The sequence below is a fragment of the Triturus cristatus genome, chromosome 12, assembly GCF_964204655.1.
Source record: "Triturus cristatus chromosome 12, aTriCri1.1, whole genome shotgun sequence".
Taxonomy (NCBI): domain Eukaryota; kingdom Metazoa; phylum Chordata; class Amphibia; order Caudata; family Salamandridae; genus Triturus; species Triturus cristatus.
In genome coordinates, this window is record NC_140595.1 from 219233103 (window position 1) to 219256541 (window position 23439).

At 45.1% G+C, this 23439-nt stretch overlaps 1 protein-coding gene across 1 annotated transcript in view; it reads left to right on the plus strand.

Annotated features, from left to right (window-relative positions):
* The window catches only part of LOC146775739 (uncharacterized), a 395171-nt gene that overhangs the window by 22901 nt on the left and 348831 nt on the right, over nt 1–23439 (plus strand). Inside the window, exon 2 of the mRNA XM_085637049.1 lies at nt 15223–15912. Within this exon, the coding sequence (XP_085493175.1) occupies nt 15223–15912 (690 nt within the window). The remainder of the gene's footprint in view (nt 1–15222; nt 15913–23439) is intronic.

Here is a 23439-nt window from a genome sequence, read left to right on the forward strand (position 1 = left end):
TCCTGGATGGTAATGTTCAACGGCATAAATGGCCACCTATCCCCAGGATCCCTACATACAGTATCAGACTCAAAGATTTTAGAGAAGTGGGAAACCCACTCTTCCTTCATGACATTAGAAGTTAATTCGGGGATTTTGTCATCTTTGAGAAAAGGGGAATTAACTGTTTTCCAAAATAGGGTGCTATTATTAGATTCGGCGGCCAGGGACAAATTATCCCATGCTTCCTGTTTCAGTTCCAGCTTCCTCCGTTTAAGGGTATCCTTATATCTAGTTCTAAGATCTGCAACCAAATCCTTATCTCTAGGCGAGGCTGATAAGGCTAACTTTAATTCCTTTAAAGCCTGCGTACAAGCTGTATTGAACCACCCCCGCTGCCGTTCTTCCTTTAGTTTAGATGTACTTGTGAACTTGGAGTCAATGACCGCATTAATACCAGTAAAAAGCTCAATAGAGCCAATAGTACCATGGTTATCTTCTAAAATACCTGTGATACCAGCCAGACAACTATTGATAATTGAGTCGGACAGTATTTCGGCTTTGTCCCCCCTCCATCTAAGTCTAAAACCATTAGGGCGTACAACTTCTATGTTATTGATACTGCCTGCAATATGGTTCCCATTGTTTTCCCATAATATAGCCTCGACTGACAAACAATTATGGTCACTAAGCTGGATGTCTATGACTTTAGGTGCCATGGTCCAGGCCTCGAGACTCGAGGAAATGCAGATAAAATCAATAACAGAATTCACACCCCGACCTGTGAAAGTGGGGCATATCTTCTTCTGCCCATTTTTCTCATTCACCATAATAAACATATTATGTGAATCAAGGAGACTATTTAAGGCATCTCCATAACGATTATGTTGGAAGTGGGAAATTCCGTCTCCATAACAATCCACCACCCCACAAACCTTGACGTTAGAGAGTGGACAGGTAGTAACATTAAAATCTCCTGCCATGAACAGATCGAAGATTACGTTGGATTCCTTAAGGATATCATCCAACGCACTTGATAGTGCACTAACCACCTGAACCCTGGAATCATCAAAAACATTATTATAAAAATTTATTAAAAGAATGTTCCTGCCTCCGGTTTTATAGAGCCACAGGATCTGAGAATGAGCCCCTATTTTTTAACCAGCAGAGGAGTTTGAACAGATATTAAGATCAAAAGGCCTCCCTTAGCTCTACCTGATACGGAGTCAGTGGCAGGTAACTGGTAAGAGACAAAACCATTATATCCTTCAAAGTCCCTACACCAAGTTTCCTGTAAACAGATAATATCGAAGAGAGCTAAGAATTCGGTCCAACCTAGGCAATCTGATTTGGACCTGATGCCCGCAATATTCCAACTTGCAATATAACATCTGGAAAAACCAGGTGCACCAGGCCCCTTAAGTAAACAATTACTACCTTGCTGAGAAATAGCAACATTTAAGGAATATGGTGATGACTCCGACTGGCCAAGAAAGATACCCTCCCTGCCCATAGGCGTACAATCTACAGCTGCTCCAGAAGGGTTATCCGTGTCCCCAGGGGTGTGGCCTATTTGTTCTATACCAATCGGAATCCGTTCCAACACGGTGACTGGGGGTAACATGCCCAACGCCGTCGAAGATTCCGATTGACCAACTGTATCATCCTGCAAGTCCCAAGGCAAACCATCTATACTTATCCCAGGGATGTTTGGAGGAATCCCTAAAGTACAATCATTTTGTCCCTGATCGGACGGCGCCAGTCTCTCCAAAATCACAGGGTGTATCTTGTATTCCAGTCAGTCATTTTGATCTAGCCCACTAAGGCACTCAAAACGATTAGCAGTATTCACAGGAAAGCTATTTACAAACCTGTCCACAACTTCTCCCCCTCCTACTCCCCCCCCCCCCCCCCCCCCCCCATTGTTGCAAAAATGATGACTAATGCATTGTCTATAGAAAAAGCCCAATGGACGGAGTGAGATGCCCTGCTCATTGCAAGGGCGAGAGGTGGCTCGAATCAGAGCAGTAGTAGCAAGGTGTGGATTACTGAGGTTAACAATGATACAATCCCCTGAGATGTACTTTGGGGATGTGCCAATCCAGTTGACCCTGGTGGTAGCCAAGACTTGGTCCGCCAGAGCCACTGGAAAGCCACACTCCCGATTTAGCCATGCCACGGTCTTATTTTTAAGGGACTCATGTGATTCAGTATAAGGGTGAGGCCCATCCTCCCTAATTGGTGTAACATTGGTCAGGACAGCTACATACGGTGAGCAGTCCGGAGGGAGGTTTGGTTGAGGTAGGCCACGATTATTATTAGATATCCCCCTATTTCTAATCTTCAGCTGGTTCCCCGGGGCCCGGGAGGTTGGCGGGTTCAGAGGGTCCTCATTAGTGCAAGCGGGTGATGCTGTAGTAACTGTTATAGAACCCCCTGAGGAGTGTGAGTTTAAATAACTCTGCACATGCCTACTGATCCGACCCTCGACCATAGGGATCGCACCGACAGCTGTGGCTGGTTGCTGGCTATTGGTAGATTTCAGGGCAGATTGTACAAGCTCACTTAATCTAACAACCTCCCTAGAAACAACCTCGAGTTTGTCGAGGAGTGGAAGGACTATTTTATCCAGTTTAGCATCAATCATCCCTATAAGAAGCTCGAGCTGGTCTGGAGCTAATGTAGAATGGGTGGGATTATCATCATTTAATAAGATGTTTGACTCGTTGGGACCCCCGCTTGGTAACGGGGCACTATTCTTTTTCTTGTTATGGCCCCCCTTCTTAGGTTGTATTGGTCTACTTAAGTGTCTCCCCGACCTCAGCACTCTATGAGGCTTAGGGGCCGCTATACCCGGGGCGACGGAGTCAAGATCATGATGAGACTTATTTACAGCAGGTTCCTTATGGGAATCCTCAGCATTAGAAATAACCAGTGATTGTACGTTTTCATTGTTGACCTCCTTGATTAAACTGTCCGGAGAAACCACTGAGCAACTATCATCAATAGTGGGAAACGACGAATCAATGGGCAGAGGGGCAGAAATCTCCAGTGGTAGATTGTATCGTAGGGTCAGGTATACTTCCTAAACCCAAAGATAGTCTACGTTCCTTATTTATTTTGTCTACCACTTTAACTAAATAGTTATCTAGTGTAGAAAGACCATGGCGGGGATTCCCGACTGATTTAAGCATAGCGCGTTATGAATAAAATACAAAGGCACAAAGAAATAGAATAACCGACACAAGATTACCGGACACAGGAATTACTAGATTAAAAAGAAGAAAGCACTTAATATGAAATGACATTCAAAAACAAAATAAACAAATATCAGAGTTTTAAAATTTATAATCGTGGGCCACCACTCAGCAACCCTGGGCAGCCCACAATTACTAAGATGCAAAGCCTACAAAAGTGGCCGATCTTGATTAGTCACGTAGGTTGGGGCGGCGTTAGTCCGGGAAAGGTTACAATATGGTGCCTAGAAAGTTAGGGGTAGTGCTTCAGTATCACTCAACAGTCAGCGGTAACCAACAGCACAGCCATAAGCCGTTAGCGGCACTTACAGTTCAGATGTCCGATGACAAATATTAGAGGGTGAGCCCGGCCCGGTCTTGTACGGTCAAAGACGGGCCCGTCCTTGGCCCGGGCTTAGCCCGGCGTCGCCCGCGCGCGTCCCGCGACGCGGAGGAAGTGCCTGATTTTTAAGCGCCTCCTGGCGCGGGAAACGCTGTCGGCGGGATTCCGGCCGCACAGGCTGCTGGGAATTGTAGTTGGTCCCCACTCAGCGGCCGCGTTGGTGTTGGCGGCGGCGGAGGACAGAGGAGCCAGCAGATCAAGGCACACAGGGCACACCGGGTAAGACACGCGACGGGAGTCAGCAGCGCGCCCCCAAGTCACCAGAGGAGCAGCCCGCTCTGCCGAGGAAGTGCCTGATTTTTAAGCGCCTCCTGGCGCGGGAAACGCTGTCGGCGGGATTCCGGCCGCACAGGCTGCTGGGAATTGTAGTTGGTCCCCACTCAGCGGCCGCGTTGGTGTTGGCGGCGGCGGAGGACAGAGGAGCCAGCAGATCAAGGCATACAGGGCACACCGGGTAAGACACGCGACGGGAGTCAGCAGCGCGCCCCCAAGTCACCAGAGGAGCAGCCCGCTCTGCCGAGGAAGTGCCTGATTTTTAAGCGCCTCCTGGCGCGGGAAACGCTGTCGGCGGGATTCCGGCCGCACAGGCTGCTGGGAATTGTAGTTGGTCCCCACTCAGCGGCCGCGTTGGTGTTGGCGGCGGCGGAGGACAGAGGAGCCAGCAGATCAAGGCACACAGGGCACACCGGGTAAGACACGCGACGGGAGTCAGCAGCGCGCCCCCAAGTCACCAGAGGAGCAGCTTGTGATTCATATCAGAGGTTTCCCTGATTTTAGCTTATAAAATGTGTACTGTGGTTCTATGTTCAGGGATGTGGACTTTTAAACCATACTGCTTATGTTTTGTAAGGATGTAGCCATTGGACATTGAAACAGGTCCCTTCCAGCCCTGTAGTCATGTTCCTAACTTTTCAAGCAAAAACACTCAATGATATCTGAATGATAATAAGTGTAAAAGTGTTAAGGTAACTATGTTGGTTCTGCTTACGTTGCATGTTTTACTTATTCTTGCATTCCCTACGAGTGTTTACTATTTCCAGGATGTTGTTACTTTTTTTTTTTTTACAGCCAGCATATTACTCTCCCCTCCCTCATAACCTATTTCCCATTTTCTTGTTCTCCATTGCCGCAAGGTTATACGAATGCCAATATCGGTATGCAAACATCATCACCCACTGCATACAAAAAAACAAAAGTAAAAAACATTGTCATATTCAGCACCAACAGCTCTAAGTTTCACAAATGCAAAACAGATTGCACTGCAAATGCTTGCTTATACGTCCACTCCAAACCAAAACAAATGGGTAAAATACATTGTCATTTACAACGCCAATAGCTCTAACTCTTCCAAATGCAAGCATTACAAATGCTTGTTGTTTTAGTCCATGGGTTTGCGCCTACCACATATGAACTCTTTCTAAATGGTACACAGAGTGAAACAGTTTGCTCTTTCGCGTACATGGTTACACTCTCACATGGGTAACATTGAGGACAAATTGGTTGCTGTAACATAGAGAGACTAGAAGTATATAGTACACCTAAGCAACCACCTCAAGCAGACAACCCAGTCCTACTCTCTACCATAAACGAGAAGAAAACAAATCACTTGCTGTGTCTACTTGCCTACAATTTGGAGCCCCAGTATGGAGTAACGTAAAACTAGAGATTAACAGAACTTCCCTCTACTGGGAGGGATAGTCAAGGATAGCTATAAAGCAGGTTAGAGACATGATAATAAATAATTATCCTAAAACATTTCTAGAATTGAAAGCAGATTGATTACACATGGAGCCTCTCATAATATTGGAGACACAAGTGAATCACTGTCTGCGCAAAGTGTCTGACCAACCATAATCTCCCTTTTGGAAATGTCCATCAGCGTGGGAGCAAAATAAAGGGGCAGTGTCAGGTTTGTCCTTTTTATCTACCCCACTGCAGAAGCACTCAACCTAACATGGCAAGACAGACTCCCCAAACAGTTTACTGATGAGATGTGGTCTGGGATCTTATTGCATCATCGTAAGGGTCTCCAAGAAGCTTCTTTAAAATACTACACAAATGGCACTGGACGCAACAGAGACATTGCAGAGCTAATCGGAGTCCAGTTTCCTATTGTTGCTGATATGGTAAAGAAGGTAGAACATATTACACACATTCTGGTCATGCCCTATATTATCTATATATTGGTTTCATATACATGCCAATATGCAGTCCTCCAGTGGACATACTGTTAATTTCACCCTTGCACTGACTATGCTACATGACACTTCTGACAGAGGAAGTGACATCACACTGGGAAAGGTGGTTTTTAACATCTCTAGCTGGGGTGAAGATGTGTATGTTAAGACAATGGAAGTTGACAGTATCTCCTACTAGTGAAGATTTGCTTTGGGAAATTATAGTAGTGGCTGGACATGAAAGGTCAATTTGTAGGCTAAATGCAAGAGAGAATTGATTCTGACGATAGCCTGATTCTTCTAATATACCTCAGGATATCTATATTTATGACTATGGACCGATCACAATCATCAAGGGTAGTTTGTGTGGTGAACACTGGGTGCCCCTTGTATTGCTTTGACGCTTATGTATAATCACTTTTTTCTCCCCTCCCCCAAGATTGAACTCTCAAATAGGAAGTTGGGCACTGTAACACCAGAATATCAGGACGCTCAATGTTTCTTTAGCACTGGGAAATGTAACCACAAGCTACTTAAATGGTAAAGAAATATAATCTCTGTGATGTGGTAAGCACCAGTACATGATGGGAACTTCCCTTTTATCCCCCACCCTTGTACCCCCTCCCCCCACTTTAAAGTTGTATGGTGAGATAGAACTTCCCATTTGTACTACTTATTGGATGGACTATGTTAACAGATCTTTTGAAATGTTGTTGGACTAATGCCTCACCTTAGAAATCTGCACATAACTGGAATATCTTTTTATTAATGGATATATTTTACAATATGTTTATCGTAGTGCACTCTGCATTAACCTAATGGAAATGATTGCACATACATGTGTTCACTCTGGCGCATTGATAACGATTGAAAAATATTTTTTAAAACAAGTGTTTTAATTCGATAAAGTAGTCCCGAAATGTGTCCTTCTCTTTTTGAGGTCTTGTAGCCAGAATCGTACTGTGCCTCATAGCTAACATATTATACATGTGTAATGTACACTATTGTTCTTCAGGGCTCTTTGTTAATGGAAAGAATTGTTTTGCCGCATTAATCCTTTTCTGTGTTCACATGCTGTGCATTATCCACCATTTAGTTGTTGGGTCCAGAATCTTCCTGCTAGTTCATTTTTTACTTCTCGCATTTATTTATTGGGAGGGCGTTGTCTGTGGCCATTTGGTGCTATGTCTGTGCACCCTGGAAGCCCTTGTGTGTGGTCACCATCTTCTGCTTCTTTTTTTATTGTTCTTGTGTCTGGGCTCGTTAGCCAAACCTCCATGGACACCAACAAAGAAGAGGACTGAGGTCAACTAATCTAATCACTAAGGACATCTGTGGAGAGAAATACCGAAAATCACTGAAGATCACCAAAATGTAGATGCATCACGTGGGAGGGCGACCACGCGGTCGAAGAATGCACCAGCAGGGGACAGAATCAGTCGAGGGGAATGGAGAACACACCCTTTAAATTCTGTCTCAAGAGTCACTATAAGTTTGCCCAGAAGGGCAGCCACCAGGTCTGCAACCTCTGCTTGCTGAGAGACCATCGAGCAGGCGGCTGCAAGCCAAGCTGAGACAGGCACACTACGCCACCATGCAGACACAGAAGAAGGAGGGCTCGTCGTTAAGAGAGCTCGGACTGTCAAGCAAGGAAAAGGACAACGTAAGTACAGAAGTGACACTAGCCGAAGATTCAGATGATGAGAGAGAAGTCTTTGACCCAAAGTCACAGGTTCTGTCGAAGAGACATAAGGAGGGAGAACTCCAAATACACCCTCAGGTAAACAAGCAAAATAACAGGAGGGGGGTGGATTATAAAACATCAGACCGAGTCAGCCCCGAAAAGTAGTCGATCGCAGGAAAGTCAAAACGCGTTGAGCCCCACGGATCCAGTTTTACAGCTACTAGTGGAGGACATCTCCAGGTGAAGCGCTTGGTGTCGAAAGACAAGAAAGAGAGGGTGAAAGAACCAATAGACGTCGAAGCCCAGGCTCCAAAGAAAAGACCACCAACTGCAATTGATGCCAATGAGTAGGTACTTAAGGTTGAAAGAAATAAGTGACTCAAAGCTGGAATGGTGGCCATTCTGCAGACGAAGAAAGATTTTGAGTCATCCCTTCGGGAATTTCAAATCCCTTTGAAGGCTTTGGGGAACCGAGCCGAGAAGAGATAGAGGAGGTCAAACTACAGCTACTGACCAAACCATAGCCAAAAAAGCAAGAACAAGAAATGTTCTTTGAAGACCATAAGCTCGACGATGATCAGAGATTCTCAGACATTAAAAAGCATCGACAACCCATGGCAAGACCTCTACTCAAACTCACCAGAAGAGGGAGCCACCTCCTACCACTTGAGGCCATCACCTACAGACGACATCGCCATGTATAACTCAGTGGTTAAAAAGATGGCAGACAGGTATGGAGTCCAGCTCGAACAAGAGAAGGCACAGACTTGCTTTGCTAGTATACAAGAGTTTCAAGGAGAAAGCACAAACCAGTACCTTCAAATGTTCAACAGCATTTTGGATCAGGGAAGAGCGGCTTTCAGAGAGCCTGAGGCCTGTAAGGCTGTAGCCCAGAGGGGCAAAAAGAAATATAAGCACTTCTCCCAAGACCCACTATACATCCTTGGAAATGCTATGACCGATTCCATAATTGTGGCCTCAGCAAAAAAGAGCCAACATTCCAACCTCCACCGACCCACCCACGGAGGAGGCGAGTAAGATCATGGAAATGGTGGGGTGTAAAATGGAGAGAAGCGCTGCAACACAGTGGAAGATCACAAACTCCAACAACGCCTACCTAAATCAGTACGCCCACCAACACTGGGAAGAAATGGGAGAGCTGATAAAATATCTCCCAGCGCAAAGGCAGACAGATGCACTAGTGGAAGAGAAGAAGAGCATTGCCAACATGTGCTTGAAGTCTACCCTTGACCCCGCACAGACAGTCAGCAGGCAGCTGGTCACAGGCACAACCCTGAGGAGGCATGCCTGGTTACAGGTGTCAGGGTTCAAGAATGAGGTGCAGGCAAGCATAACCAATACCCCCTTCACTGGAGAACACCTGGTGGATAGCTTGCTTCAACAACTTTAAAAAAAGACAATGACCTGGCTAAGGCAGTGGGAGAGTTGCAGTTTTGAGACCACCAATGGCAAGGAACAACCCCCATGAGGAGACCAACTTGAAGGGGAAACTTTCAGAACACAGTGCCACAGGCCCCCTATTACCACGCAGGGCAGCAACAGCCATCAACACAACATTGGCAACCCTAAGCAGCCCAGTGCCAGCCCTTTTGGGGCAGAGGGAGAGGAAGAGGGCAGCCCTGCAGAGGAGCCAGCTCCTCAACTAAGTGACTCCGCTAACCAACTGACCAGTGAGGGGCCGAATAGAGGTATTTCTTCAGGAGAGAAGGAGGGTCACATCAGACAAAAAGATCCTCAACATCATCCAACACGGGTGCCACATCGAACTTATAAAGATACCACGAGGGGTCAGACCAAAGCAAAGATCACATTTTAAAGATGCGAGATGCTGCCTGCAACGCGAAGTGCCAGATCAAGAGAACATCCTGCTGCTGCTGTAAAAGGACTACATGGCAACCACAGACCTAAAAAAGCGTACCTACACATCCCCATCAACAGCAAGCACAAAAGGTACCTATGGTTTGTCTTCCACCAAAACAACCACTACCAATTCAGAGCACTGCATTTTCGGAATCCAGTCAGCACCTAGGGTATTCACAAAGTGCAGAGCTCCAGTGACGGCCTGCCTAAGGAGGAAGGGTATTCACATATATCCTTATCTAGATGACTGGCTAGTTAAAGCAAGCGCCTTTTCTCAATGCAAGAGGCACACCAGAACGGTCCTAGACACCCTTCAGAGACTGGGATTCACAATCAACCTAGTAAAGTTTTCAACAAAGCTGGAAAGAGAAAACATTTTTATAGGAGCAAGCAACAACACAGTGGAGGTGTGAGCCTTTCCCACACTCAGGAGGATGCAGGCAGTCACAGAGCCACTCGCCGCTATGGCAAAGATGAGACCGCTTGTGAGGACTGTGGGGAAAATGATGGACATGATGGCCTTGTGCATTCCTGTTACCACACGGAAGACTACAGGAGACGTCTCCAAACACAGATTAAAAACCAATTGTCACAGGTAACAGGAGTCGAGATGATCTAGTGGTTTCAACGCAGAGAGTGCAAGAAGAGATGGCATAGCAGAACTTATACAACAGTGGATAGACCTTTCACACAACCAACTACAACTGTCCAGATCATCACAGACACGTCCCACATGGGCTGGGGAGCGCACATGGGGAAGCTAAAGATCAGTGGGCTATGGAAAGTTGGAGAAGCAATCCAACATATAAATGTTCTGGAACTAAAAATGGCTTTCTTGGCCCTGAAGGCCTTTCAGACACAGATGAAAGGAAACAGTGCAAATCCTGGGGTACAACACAACCACGATGTTCCATCTGAACAAGCAAGGAGGAACAAAGTCGCATGTGCATCATTCACAGAGGAATAATCTTCAGAGAGGAAAAACTTTTATAACTATGCATCCGCCAGGAATAGATCAGGGAGAAGCAGACAGACTAAGCAGGTAGGCATCCGCATAACACGGATGAGAACTTCAGCGAATAAGGGTTCCAACTGCACTTCAGACAGTGGGACACCCCACAGATCAAGCTGTTCGCAAAACACCAGGACACACAAAATGCCAAGACTTTGCGTCCAGACACGCACAACGCCACCCAGGGAAATGGCCTGTCGATAGAAGGTCAGGAATATTTGTGTACACCTTATCACCGATTCTCATCATTCCTGTAGTAATAACCAAGTGCAAACAGTCTTGAATTATACTGATCCTAATTGACCCACATTGGGCAAGACAAATGTGGTTCTCGGACCTGGTGGAGATGGCACAAGGAAATATAAAAAAGCTACCAGAAAATCACAACCTACTCTTCATGCAGGGAAGACAAATCCACCACCTGGAGGCAAGCAACCTGAGCCTAGCAGCCTGGCTCCTGAGGGCAGAGAGTTTTGACACTTCAACCTTCCAAAACAATCCATGAACATCCTAAAAGAGGCTAGAAGGCCAAGAACAAGAAAGTGGACACCACAGTTATCAGATACCTTATGCATCTACTAGATAACGGTCTAACATATGCTTCGCTAAAAGGACACTTGGCGGCAATGGTAGCCTACACAGGAGGATACCAAAGAAGAAGCCTCTTCACAACATCAGTGATTAAAAGATTTCTAGAAGGAGCAAAAGCTCTACCCAGATCAACTCCAACAATAATGTGGAACTTCAACCTGATATCAACAGAGTTAGCTACCCTATCAACCAGTACACAAGGTACAACTGTGGTTCCTGGCCTTCCTAATCACAATTACATCACTGCACAGGGTGAGGGAACTACAGGCCCTAACCACTCAAGATCCTTTACCTGCAAATACACAAAGAAAGGTTAGTCATGATGACCAACCCACGCTTCCTCCCCAAAGTTATATCACAGTCCCACGTTAACCAAACAATCCAGCTTCCAGGCTTTTTCAGACAACCAAAAAGACAAGCTGAGAGAGCTCTTTATACACTGGACGTACGCATGGCAGTAATGTACTACCTAGAAAAGATGAGGGAGATCAGAAGGGTGCGCCAGTTCTTCATATCTCTCTCAGACTCGAACAAAGGATCACCAGTAATGAAGGGCACCATCGCAAGATCGATAGTGCAAACAATTCAGTTATGCTACCAAAAAGCAGGTGTGTGCTTAGAGGCAAGGTCGAGAGTGCATTCCACAAGGAACAAGAGCCACCTTGGCATTCCTAGCAGACAAACCAGTAAGCAACGTATGTATGGCAGCCACATGGTCATAAGCCCACACCTTCACAAGACACTTTTGTGTGGACATCAAAGTGAACAAGGAATCACAAGTGGGACAGAGAGTACTGAAGCATCTGTTTGCAGGCTCAACCTCATTTTAATCCTGCCTCCAAGAGTGACCAGAGATACCGCTACAAAATCCATGCACAGCATGTGAATCCAGAAAAAGATTCATGCTTCACAACAAAATGGTTACTTACCAGTAGGAGTAGTTTTGTAGCTTGAAGATTTTTATGTATCCCTCCACTACCCCAGAAAATGAGGTTAAACAAATAGGGGTAAATAATGCTATACCTTCAGATACAAAGGAAGCCAAAAACGACCAAGGAAAGTCGCCAAAAGGGAAAAATGAATCTGAAGATGGCGACCACTCACAGGGGCTTCTGGGGCACACGTCTGATGTCATGGGACAACGGACATAGCATCAAATTCCCACATACGGCTCCCAGTAAAAAACAAGCATTGAAAATGCAATAGGAATCGCCTTTGATTATGTTAAAGCCATTTGCTTTGCTAATGGTAATGTATAGCTAAGTAAATGGCTTTAAATTAATGAAAGGCGAGACCTATTGCATTTTTAATGCTAGTTATTTACGCTGTTAGCGTAGAGCTCACGCGACAGTTGGGTCGTTATTATTATTTATTCTTTCTGCGTAGAACTCCGGTCTCAAAAAGCAGCATGCTTCTGGGGTGTTATTAATATTTACGCTTTCAGCATAGAGCTCACACCCCAAGAAGCAGCAGGCATCCAGGCTGTTATTATTTACGCTTTCAGCATAGATCGTTGGTCCCCGAAAGCAGAAGACGGCCGGTTTATTATTAAAAGTGGAACATCGCGGGCGCCGATATTTTGCGCGTTGCTTTTAGTGAGACAGATTAGCAGAGCCGCACTGTTCAAGCTTTCCTGATCATCTGTAATTAAAAATGTGGAGTCGGGTGGGATTCTCAGAAGGCTTTTAGAGAAGCTGCAGTGAGCCAAAGTCATGCCGCTGTGTCAGAGTGGCATTTTTATTAATGAGAATACAAAAAGCTGGCATATTCTTAGCCCGGCTTGCGTTTATTTACCAGGCAACCAGTGTATGGTAATTCATCCACTAAATTTAAATCTTTGTGAGGGGAGCAGGCGTTGTGCAGAATGGTTGCGACCACGAGGAAAACAACCTGTGGGACCTGCTGAGGCGACTGCTGGGCTGGGTGGGTCGGATGGGGAACGCGAGGGGGGGGAGAGAGGAGGTAAAGAGAGGGAGAGACAGGCTGCAGAGAGCGCTGGAGACAGAGAGAGACGGGCTGCACGAGAAAGTGAGAGTGAGAGAGAAATGGCAGACACAGGAATATAGAAGGAAGAGTGAGGAGGTGAGAGGAGAGTGAGAGACAGGATATCCGAGGGAGACAGAGGGAGAGAGAGGCTGAATAGGACAAATAAGAGGAGAGAGAGAGGTGGTGTTAAGTGAGGAACCACAGGGAGAAAAGATAGCTAAAGCCATAGAGGAATAGAGAGAGGGAGAGAGATTAAGAGGGGGATGGAGCCAGAGAGAAAGACGGTGTGACGGGAGAGAAGATGTACAAGGAAGAAAAGAGCGAGAAAAAGATAACAAGAAAACGATAAAGAGTTAAAGAGTATGAATGCGAAAAAGAGAAAGGGAGAGAGGGTAAGAGTGAGAGGCTGGCGAGAGAGAGAGAGAGAAGGATGGAGAGAAAAAAGCAAGTGATAGCAGTAGAAGACAGAGCCGAGATTAAAAAAGCAAAAATAGAATAGAGAGCGAGAGGGGGTGATGGAGAGATTTAGGAGAGAGAGACAGGAGGTGAGAGAGGCTGATAGTGTAGGAGCGAGGAGAAGCGAGGAAAAAGAAAAGGGAGCGAAGAAGGTTGGGAGACAGAAAGAAACGAAATGGGGTTATAAAGCAGCAAGATGGAAAGAGAGAGCACGCACTTGAAAACGAGATGAGAGGTGAGACATGTAAGGGAGGGAGGAGAGACATTGTGAAAGAGAGGGACATTGAGAGAGGTAGATTTGAGGAGAGCGGAGCCGGGGAGATCGAATTTAAGAAACGTAGACAGGAATCAATGAAGCAAGGGGAAGAGAGAGTGTGTTGATGAAAGAGATGCAGAACGAGAGAGAAAGAGGTCGTGAATGAAAATTAAATGAGAAGTCATGCAGGAAAGAAAGAGAACAGCCCAAAGAGTGAGAGGGCGTGTAATCGATCACAGGAAACCAGACACAAACATTGTTTATTTCGAAGGAGACACATTTGAGCCAGCAAACACCAGTGAAAGCATACTTATACATACTTTTAGGAAATGTACAGACCTTAACATTCACAAACAGTACTTAATTCCCAAGAAACGCGGAAACTTCGTGCAGATGAGAGAACGAGTCGCGAAAGGCAGGACGCTGATGTGGAGCGCGTCGGGAAAGGCGCGCAAGCTGAATATATGTAAAAGAACAAGCATGCAAACACTCGCTCCAATGAGCACAGAGATTGCAGACTCTTTTTCTCCAATATTTGATGCTTTTAGTAAGCAGCGCAGCATGCCACGCTGCTTATTAAAAGCATAAAATATTTAAAAACACAGTTTGCTGAGCCAAAAAAAAAAGTCCCCACAGTGTCACGCCGCCAGTGAAGCATCCAGTCCTATGTGTGCACATCTTCCTTCCGTCCGCGTGCACATCTAGCTTGGAATCCGTATTGATTCCAAAAGGCCCTCGCATGGCGAGGGCAGCGCATGAACGCTGCTAACGCCAGGCGAAACCTAAAAAAAGAGAGACGGGAAAAGAGGACTAACAAGATGATGATTCTGGATCCAACCACTAGATGGCGGAATAATGCACAGCACTGAATCCAGAAATTTCTTCAAGCTGAAAAACTATTTCTACAAGTAACCTTTTTGTTTAGAATGGTCCACGTATGGGTACACGTACTTACAAGTCCTCCACATTTGGGATATTTATCCTTGCTATTATCATATAGAGCTCCGGGGTTAGGTCTGCACTCTATAAATGCCCCAACAAAATAATAAAATGTGCACACTTTCAACACACACTATTCTACTGTTTGAGTTAGAAGGGTCAAAATCATTATTTGTTGGTGAATATCGTTTTCAGCAGGAGTTTTCTTTCTTGAGAAGCCATTGTCTTTTGCATAGTGTTTGCAGTGACTTTGGCATCAATATGTGCTGAACTCACAAAACAGCAAATTAATACAATATTATCTTCATAACGCGCTTTGTGTTTTTTGCCTTGGAATAGACATGGGTGCAGTAGGTCGTGAGTGAGCAGAATTGACTGAGCTACATGTAGGTCCCCAGTGCAGGATGTGCACAGATTTATTTGTGGAAGTTCCAGGTATTTTTGCATCAATTAGTGCTAAGATTGAAGGAATTTGGTTGGTAACTTCATGAGCAACATTATCTTTTATGATAACACGGAATGTGCTCTATGTGATATACCACGCTTCACTCAATGTATTGTGGGTAGCATTTTAAATAGACATTTCTAACAGTCTTGTGTGTCTTTTGTTTTCTCTCTCCAGGGTGTGTGTCTGTGAGACCTGGAGTTATAGTAAGGGTAAAAGAAGAACAACACTCTGTTCCAGTGCTCCAATATGCAAAGGGAATAGAGAGAATTGTGCAGGACAATGACTCTGCTTGCAGAAACCCCAATGGTTCGAATGAGGAAAATGAGATACAGCAGAAGCAGCCTGTTAAATGCCACCAGGTTTCAATAACGAGGAGGAAGACGAAAAGAGAACCGAGTTCATCTGCCCCAAACTGCCAGGAACACAAGAAAAGAGGGAGGGTGAAAAGAGAGGAGCAGCAGCCTGTTCGAGAACACCAGGACCCAAGGATGGTTAAAGAACAGGAAGAAGGGTCTTTTGGAACCTTGGAGTGGCCAGTGCAGGTGGAGAGAATTAAAGAAGAGGAGGCTTCAGTCAAAGGACAACTGGGTTCAAAGGACAGAGGGGCAATTGCAGAAAAGGGCGAGCAACAGGACTCAGAGAAGAGGATGAGCATCAAATTGGAGGAGGAGACACCTGTCAGAGATAACCAAGAGGAAAGGAAGAAGATAAACGCTGGGGAGACATCTTTTGGAAGTTACCATGATGCAGCGGAGTTCGTAAGAATAAAGGAAGAGCCATCTACCAAAGTTCACCAGGACTCCAAGGTTGATGAGGTGCAAGCAGGTGCAGCAGAGACCAGAGACCTTGAAAACTATTGCGCAGGTCAGTAAAAATAATGAAAAGTACCATGGACATTGTAAATATTGTCCAGATGTGTGTAGAATTCTGTTGTAACCTCGATCCCTTCTTAGGCCAGGCAGCTTATGGCTCTGAATAGCCTTTTTCACTTTGCCTTGTACTGTCTTTGCCTCTTAAAATCCTCTGAGAATGAGTGGGCTTTGCTCGGATTACTTCATCACATGCTACACATGGTGGAATAACCAGCCCCTCCATTGATTTCACAAATGTATCTATGAAAGTGTTTGCCCAGCTCCTTTGTACATATGCATGAACTTTGGCGGGTATGGTGAACCCAGAAAAGCGAAAACACACACACTCTCCCAGTCTTTAGCCACATGCCATTCTAAGCTGGAGAGAAACTAAATAAACTGGATATAGGTTAAGTACCAATAGAACATCCTGGAGCTGCCCCCCCCCACACCCTCCAGCGCCTTGAGACCCTTTCGGATGAGTAGCCGCGCTCAACAAACCTCCGATTGATTGATTGATGGATACGGAATAGAAAGTACTTAACAGGATGATTTCTTTGTATTGGATAAATGAAAATAGTGTCAGTCCTTGGCATAGTATAGGTACAAGTTATACGTTAATGATGGAATTGATGCAGACGCCGCTGTAAAACTAATAGGGTGTGTCTCCAATATCCAGAACGTGATGCTGGAGTACATAGCTTCTGGACTCCTTTTGCAGCTCAGAGCAGGATTTAGAGTAGGGCTTACCATTGGCCTTGTGCTGTGTGAGGCAAAGACATCGCGTCTATGGTCATGCTCAAAGTGGAAGGTTTTATTCTCTCCATGTTTCCGGCATCAGTAGCTCCATAGTCAGACTCTTCACAGGCCATGCGGAGCACTAAATACAGGAGATGGAAGGCACGGTACCAAGGTACGAGGAGCGTCAAACGTAAGATAGTTCTTCCTTCACATGCCAAAATTTGATAACATTAGATTAGGCAGATGCAACCTTATATCTATGCCTGCCCTAGATGGTTGTCCCATCAGTGTTTGTGTTCTGAAAATCCCAAACCAAGAAGGCCTCCACCCCTTTTCCTGTAATATAATTTTTTTCTTTGTTAATAATATATTGTAGAAAGCTGGCTTTATATGCAGTGTCCCAAAAGGAGGTACACTATGTAGAAAGTCCAGACGACTCTTATTGGCTTACAGGGCTTAAATTAATCCCAAATGCTCTCTTTTGAGGTACAGTGGGCGAGCAGTTTAGGCTTATTGAAGGGTAGTGTTAATCATTTGTTGAGAACACAGTCAGTAAATGAGAAACATTCAAGAAAAAATTCACAACCAATTTAGAAAATAACAGGTATTTTTATAAATATTTTTTTAACACCAAGAACTTCGCAATTGGTTAAGTACTTTATCAATCAAGATATACATTTTTACAGGTAAGTAAATATGTCACATAAATGTGTTTTTGCGCGGTAATGCTTTCCTATTGAGAAAGAAACATGCTGCATACAGGTATTTGTAATCGTATTTCGGGGGTGGGGGGGCGGCGTTATGACTTAACCTCTTCTGTGCCCATGACGAGACAGTCTCGTCATGGAGCACGGTCGCGCTGTGCCCATGACGAGACTATCTCGTCATGAACCCCACCCACTAATGCAACGCCCGGCACAGGAGGGGGAAAGGGCGTGGCACTGAAGGGGCTAAGGTGCCAGGGGGTCAAGGTCACAATATCCACCAGCAGTTCGGGCTGATCTGCCCTGGAGTGTCCGGGTGCAGAGGTGCTTGACGGGTTGGTAGCCTTGCACTACACCATAGGCAAAGAGGGTGTCCACCTAGAAACAGGCTGCAGAGGGGAACTTGGGACAAGTCTGGAGCTTCCAACAGGGGGACTCAGTTTGTGAGGGTCTTCGGAGCAGGAGGCACAGTCGTTCGTGGACCCAGGCGGGGGAGCTTTGGTGAAGATGGTTTTGGTCCGCTATTCCTGTGCATCTTAGGTACTCACGGTTCTTGTTTGGGCCTGCAGAGGGGGACAAAACAGGACAGCTGGCCCACTCTCGGTGCTGGCCTCTGCAATACTGACATCCCTCATTGGCTGGTCAGTCTTTGCGGTGTTGGAGTCTGTATTGGACTTACAAGCTTTGGTTGCTGCAAGGAGTCGGGTACCCCGGGTATTGGTGCAGGGCGACTCAAGGGGATCCTGGCATCTCAAATCTCTGTGGGGAGATGGATCTGACGTCTGGGAGCAAGGTGACCACCTCCTGGTCAACTGCTGCATTGGTGTACCCGGTGGTCAGTAGTTCTGTGAACTGGATGTTGTGGTTTTTGTTTGCAAGCTGCTGGGACGTGGCTCCTCCACTTCAAGGGAGATGCTGATGTCTTGGCAAAGTGCTGGTGCCCCTCTGAGGCTTTTGGAGTATGCACAGCTGCAGCTTGAATAGGGCTGTCGGTACTGGAGCAGGCAGACAGGGTTTGGCGCCAAAGTCCACAGGTAGTCCTCAGTTCTCACTTCTTTTGTCAGGGGAATTTGTGTTCCTGGTGTAAGGGGCCACCAAAATACTGAATTTAGGGGTGTAAAAGGGAGTGAAGGGTAGTAGCCAATGGGATACTTCCCTTGGGGTCACTACACCCCCTATATGACCACTTCCTGTGGGTAGTGGACATAACCCTGGTCCAGATTTCCTAATTCCACCACAACCAAGATGGTGAAATCTAATTTTCATATTCACTTCAGGCAGCCCACCATAGAGGTGTGTCTAGCCTGGAGGTGCAACACCCCTCCAGGGATGTGGAATTCCTATAGCCCGACGCCCAGGACATATTGTTTGGAGTCAAGGGCAATACGTTTTCATGTGTATTTTGTCCTTGGGACAAGTATGCCCAACCCTCTGCAGCACAAACCCTTTGGCTGCCAGTATGCAGTACCACATTATGAATCAGGGAAGGGCACTGTCTGCAGTTAAGGTAATATTTTTGTCCATATGTTTATGCTGTTCAAACTTGTATTTATGGTTCATTAATTGAAAGCCTTTATTATTAGTGTGCGCGCTCTAAGTAAATGTTGTAAGCTCTGATTGCAGGGAAAACAACATTTAGCTAAACTACTGCAAAATTTCAGGTACCATTTCTTTGCTGCATCTTTTAGTAACGCGTTGATGCATGCTAATATTTCCCAAACATATTCATAATGGAAAATCAGTGCAACCAGTTTCAATAAGATTATGGGAAACAAAAATAAACATGCTTTGGCAAAGCCAGTAGGTCTGAAATTGGTGGCCAGCTTTTTAGTTTTGTCAATGTGTTAATTGTTTTGGCATGGCGTTTGTAAAACCTTATTGGTGTGGGAGCTGACGGACCCTCACCATTAAAATAAACATTGGCAAAAGCAAAAATTGTTTTGGTCTCAAAAAGCACACAGTTGTTACTGGCACTGAACTATACTACGTTGTGTGCCGATATGCTCCTTGTGAAAGAGCAGAATGCTATCACTAACAGTGAAGCCAGCCGATACAGAGAAAGAGAGAGAATTTTAATAAAGGCAAAAGGTCATGGTCAACGCCAGACCAAATTAGGGGCCCAATTATTAAATTAAGTCTCTAAAGTGCACCCATTGTATATGTCCTTGCATTAAGTTCAGCTACACGGCTTTCGTGAAGTCCCAGGAATTTACAGAAGCAGGACAAGAAATAGTACTCCTAGAAAATATTTGTGAAGTGAATTTCAGCATGAGCAAATATGCATGTGCAGATTTGCTCATGCCAAAATGTGAGTGTTTGCAAGTTCACTTTCCCTCCAACCACTTTTTTCCCAACTCTGGAAGAAGGTTTACGTCTTCAATTGTAAACACCTCCTACCAGAGCAGGCATGGTTCCTGACCTCCTGAGAATGTGGCCTGTCACCTGCAGGAGGTCAGAAACACATCAGTGGTGGCAGGCTGGATGGATCCAGTCAGCCAGCACACTAGAAGACTAGTAAGGTTTCAGGGAGCACCTCTTAGGTGCTCTCTGGGTGCATGTCATAATAAATCGAGTATACTTAAGATGGCTTCCCTGTTCACTTGCACTATCTAGCAGTGGAACTAGGCAGGACAAGGTCATAGTTGCTCATGCAGATATGTTGTCACATGTAATACAATACACCCTGCCTTAGGGCTATAAGGCCTGCTGTAGGGGTGACTTACATATATTGAATGCAGATCCTCTGGGCATGGCACAATAGGGTCTGTGCTATGTTGTGTTTTCACATTTATTTGCACCATTTCACACAGCCTGCAATGGCAATCTGCATGAGTTTGGTGGTGGGTGCCACAGTACGTGCTGCATCACTTAGGGACTCTCTTTAGTACCCATGCCCTCAGTCCCAGGGGTACCATTTACTAGGAACTCACAGAGGTGCTAAAGGTCTTGCCAATTGGGGAATATTGAACAGTTATCTTGTTTTAGTGAAAAGAGCACCGGCACGGAGATTTGGTTACCAGGCCTCAGTACACTTAGTCGAAAACCAGCATCTCTAAAGAGGGCAAAAAGTTGGGGGGCAACTGCAACAAAAATTCCAGTTTCCTACATGTATAAGGAAGCTTGAGTTTGAAAAAAGATACATTGCAACACATGTCTCCTGCTGATATTTCTTTGTGTTCATTACCCATTTGCTATCATTTTTGCCTTTGTTGTATTATTTATTGATGTCACAGTAATCCCTTTTGGCACATCCCATTTTAGGGTAAATTCTGTGATATTAAGGACATTTTTAGATTCTCTGATGGCACCATTGTTTTTTTTGCTTCAACACAAAAAGATGATGGATGGAATGTTGAACATTGTCAAACATTCACCCCCAGTCACAGATCTGAGTTTAATCCATTGTTATTTTGCTTGCCACGCCATTCCATTTTGAACCCAACCATATGCAAATCAGCCTTGACCCTGTTCCCCCATGGGAACAGTCCAGCCCGAACTGCCAAGCCAGTTCCTCCCTGGACCGGAAAACAATTTTCCTTGTACCAGTTTCAGGGCATCACCCCTCATCAGCCAGACTAGCTTGATACCAGTGGTGTACCAAGCATGGGACCCACGTCTGGCCATACCCTTCCCTCTTAGTGTGAAAATACAACACAAAAAGATAATGGGCGGAATGTTGAACATTGTCAAACATTCACCCCAGTCACAGATCTGGGTTTTAACCATTGTTATTTTGCTCGCCATTCCAGTTTGGACCTAGACATATGCAAATCAGCCTTAACCTCGTTCCCCATGGAACCAGTCCAGCCCGAACTACCAGGCCCTATCCTCCCTGGACCAGAAAACAAGCATCCTAGGACGATGATGGATTCAACCCAGATCTGTGACTGGGGGTGAGTGTCTGAAAAGTTTCAGCGCTCCGTCCATCATCTCCTTTTGTTTGCTGTGTTCGCCCTAAGTTGGCAGGGTATGACCACACGTGGGTCCCTTGCTCACTTTGCCATTGGATTCAAGCTAGCCTGGCTGATGAGGGGTGTTACCCCGAACCCTGTCCCAGTGTTCTTGTTTGTTGGCTAGGGAAGACCTGGATTGGCATATTGGGGCTGGATTGTTCCCATGAGGAACAGGCTCAAGACTGATTTGCATATGGCTGGGTCTGAACTGGGGTGGCGAAGTGAGCTGAAGAACGATGATGGATTCAAACCTCTGTGACCTGGGGGTGAGTGTCTGAAACGTTTCAGTGCTCCATCCATCATCTGCTTGTGTTTGATTTGTTTTTAGGTGAGCACAGTTTACTTAAGATTTTTAAAAAAATGTGGTTTCTAACCAGTTATCTTGCTGAACCTGCCTTGGCTTGGACTACTTTATTGGTTACAACTAGACTTTTGCCTAAATAGGTATGATACATTTGCCTGTTCTTCTCTACACGGATGACGCGGTGCTTGTCTCTCATATAGCAAATGGGTTACAGCAACTACTTGACTGTTTTAATGAATTTATGGGGGATTTGAAATTAAAGGTAAATTACCAAAAATTGTATATAGTGACCTGTGGGCCACAGAATACCTATTCGTGCAGATTTACTATTTGCGAGACCCCTATTACTAAGGTCCCACATTTTAATTATCTTGGAATTATGATGGACTCACATTTTAAGTGGGATAAGCTTTTATCACATGGATATCTCCAGGGGCTATAGATGCTGTTTTTTAAATGTGCTTGAAAACCTGACCAAAAAACCTATTAAAGAACTAATTTCACTATATAATGCCACAGGCCTCTCTTTGGGAACGTATGAAGCTGGTGTTTTGGGCTATATTAACCCAGGGCACCTGCAGGTAATTGAAAATAAATTTCTTGGCATATTGTTAGTGGTCCCGAAGAGTGTGGCCAGTTCTATAACTTACACAGAAGCTGGTCTTTCCTATATAGATAATACAATAAAAATTGCACCTGTCTTATTGTGGTTGAAGATATGGTATTTGCCTTGCACCAATTTCTTACGCCAAGTTTTAGCAGATTGTGTCAAATTGGATCACTTGGATTCCATCCCTTGGCTTACTTATATAAAAAAATCACTTACAGAACTTGGTTTACCAAAAGTATTTTTCACCACAAACAAAATTGATAATAATTCAAGGGCCCCTGCTAAAATCTCTATTCTAGGACTATAGAAAAACGATAAGAATCACTATGATTCAGAAAATGGACACGGTCCGCCGCTATGTAGAGCTTAAGAGCACTAAAGGGGTTGAACCTTATCTTATAATGGATTCCCAACGCTGAACACAGATTTTATCTAACGTGTTTTAGATTGTGCAAACTACACTTCCTGGCAGCCTTCCCACAGCATGGCACTTGGTGTTTTACCTTGCCCTTTTGCCCCTGTGATAATATTAGTCAGCAATCCCTTATCCATTTCATGTTTTTGTGGTTTTTACACAATGCCTACAGTCCAGATTTTAAGGCTTGTTTTACGCTTAAATAACCTATGGCAGGGGTCTTCAAACTGTGGGGCGCGACCCCCAGTGGAGTGATACAAAGGGGGTCGCGCATTCCCAGGCACACTTCTGCCCAGGCCCATAGAACTACAAGGGCTTCAGCCCCCCTCCTCCCCGTCGTGTGTCTCAGCCCGGGATGCTGCAGCTGTGGGCTATGCTGGGTAGTGTCTGGAGTCTTATCTCCAGCACGCCCGTATTTTTGACAGGTCGTTAAAGACCATTTACATATTTACATGCCTTTGTAAACTGGTTACCAAGGCTTAGTTTTTTTCTGGTTCCAGCACCCCCTGGGCCCCCACTCTGCCTATTCCTTACATTTAAAACAGTTCTGTCACACACAGTTGTGAATAAAACTCCAGGAAGTTTAGAATGCCACAGTTCAACAAATAATTAAATTAACCAATAACAGAAAAAACATTCATACATTTTCAAAGGTTTTTTTCCGTACACAAATTGTTTTTCACTTTTGACAATTTCTATTAGAAGAATAATTTATCTGATAACAACATTATATACAAGTACCATTACATCTCGGCACTCCCAACTCGTGAGAATTTGGTGCTGTGGATGTTCTGGAGTTGTATACATTTTAAA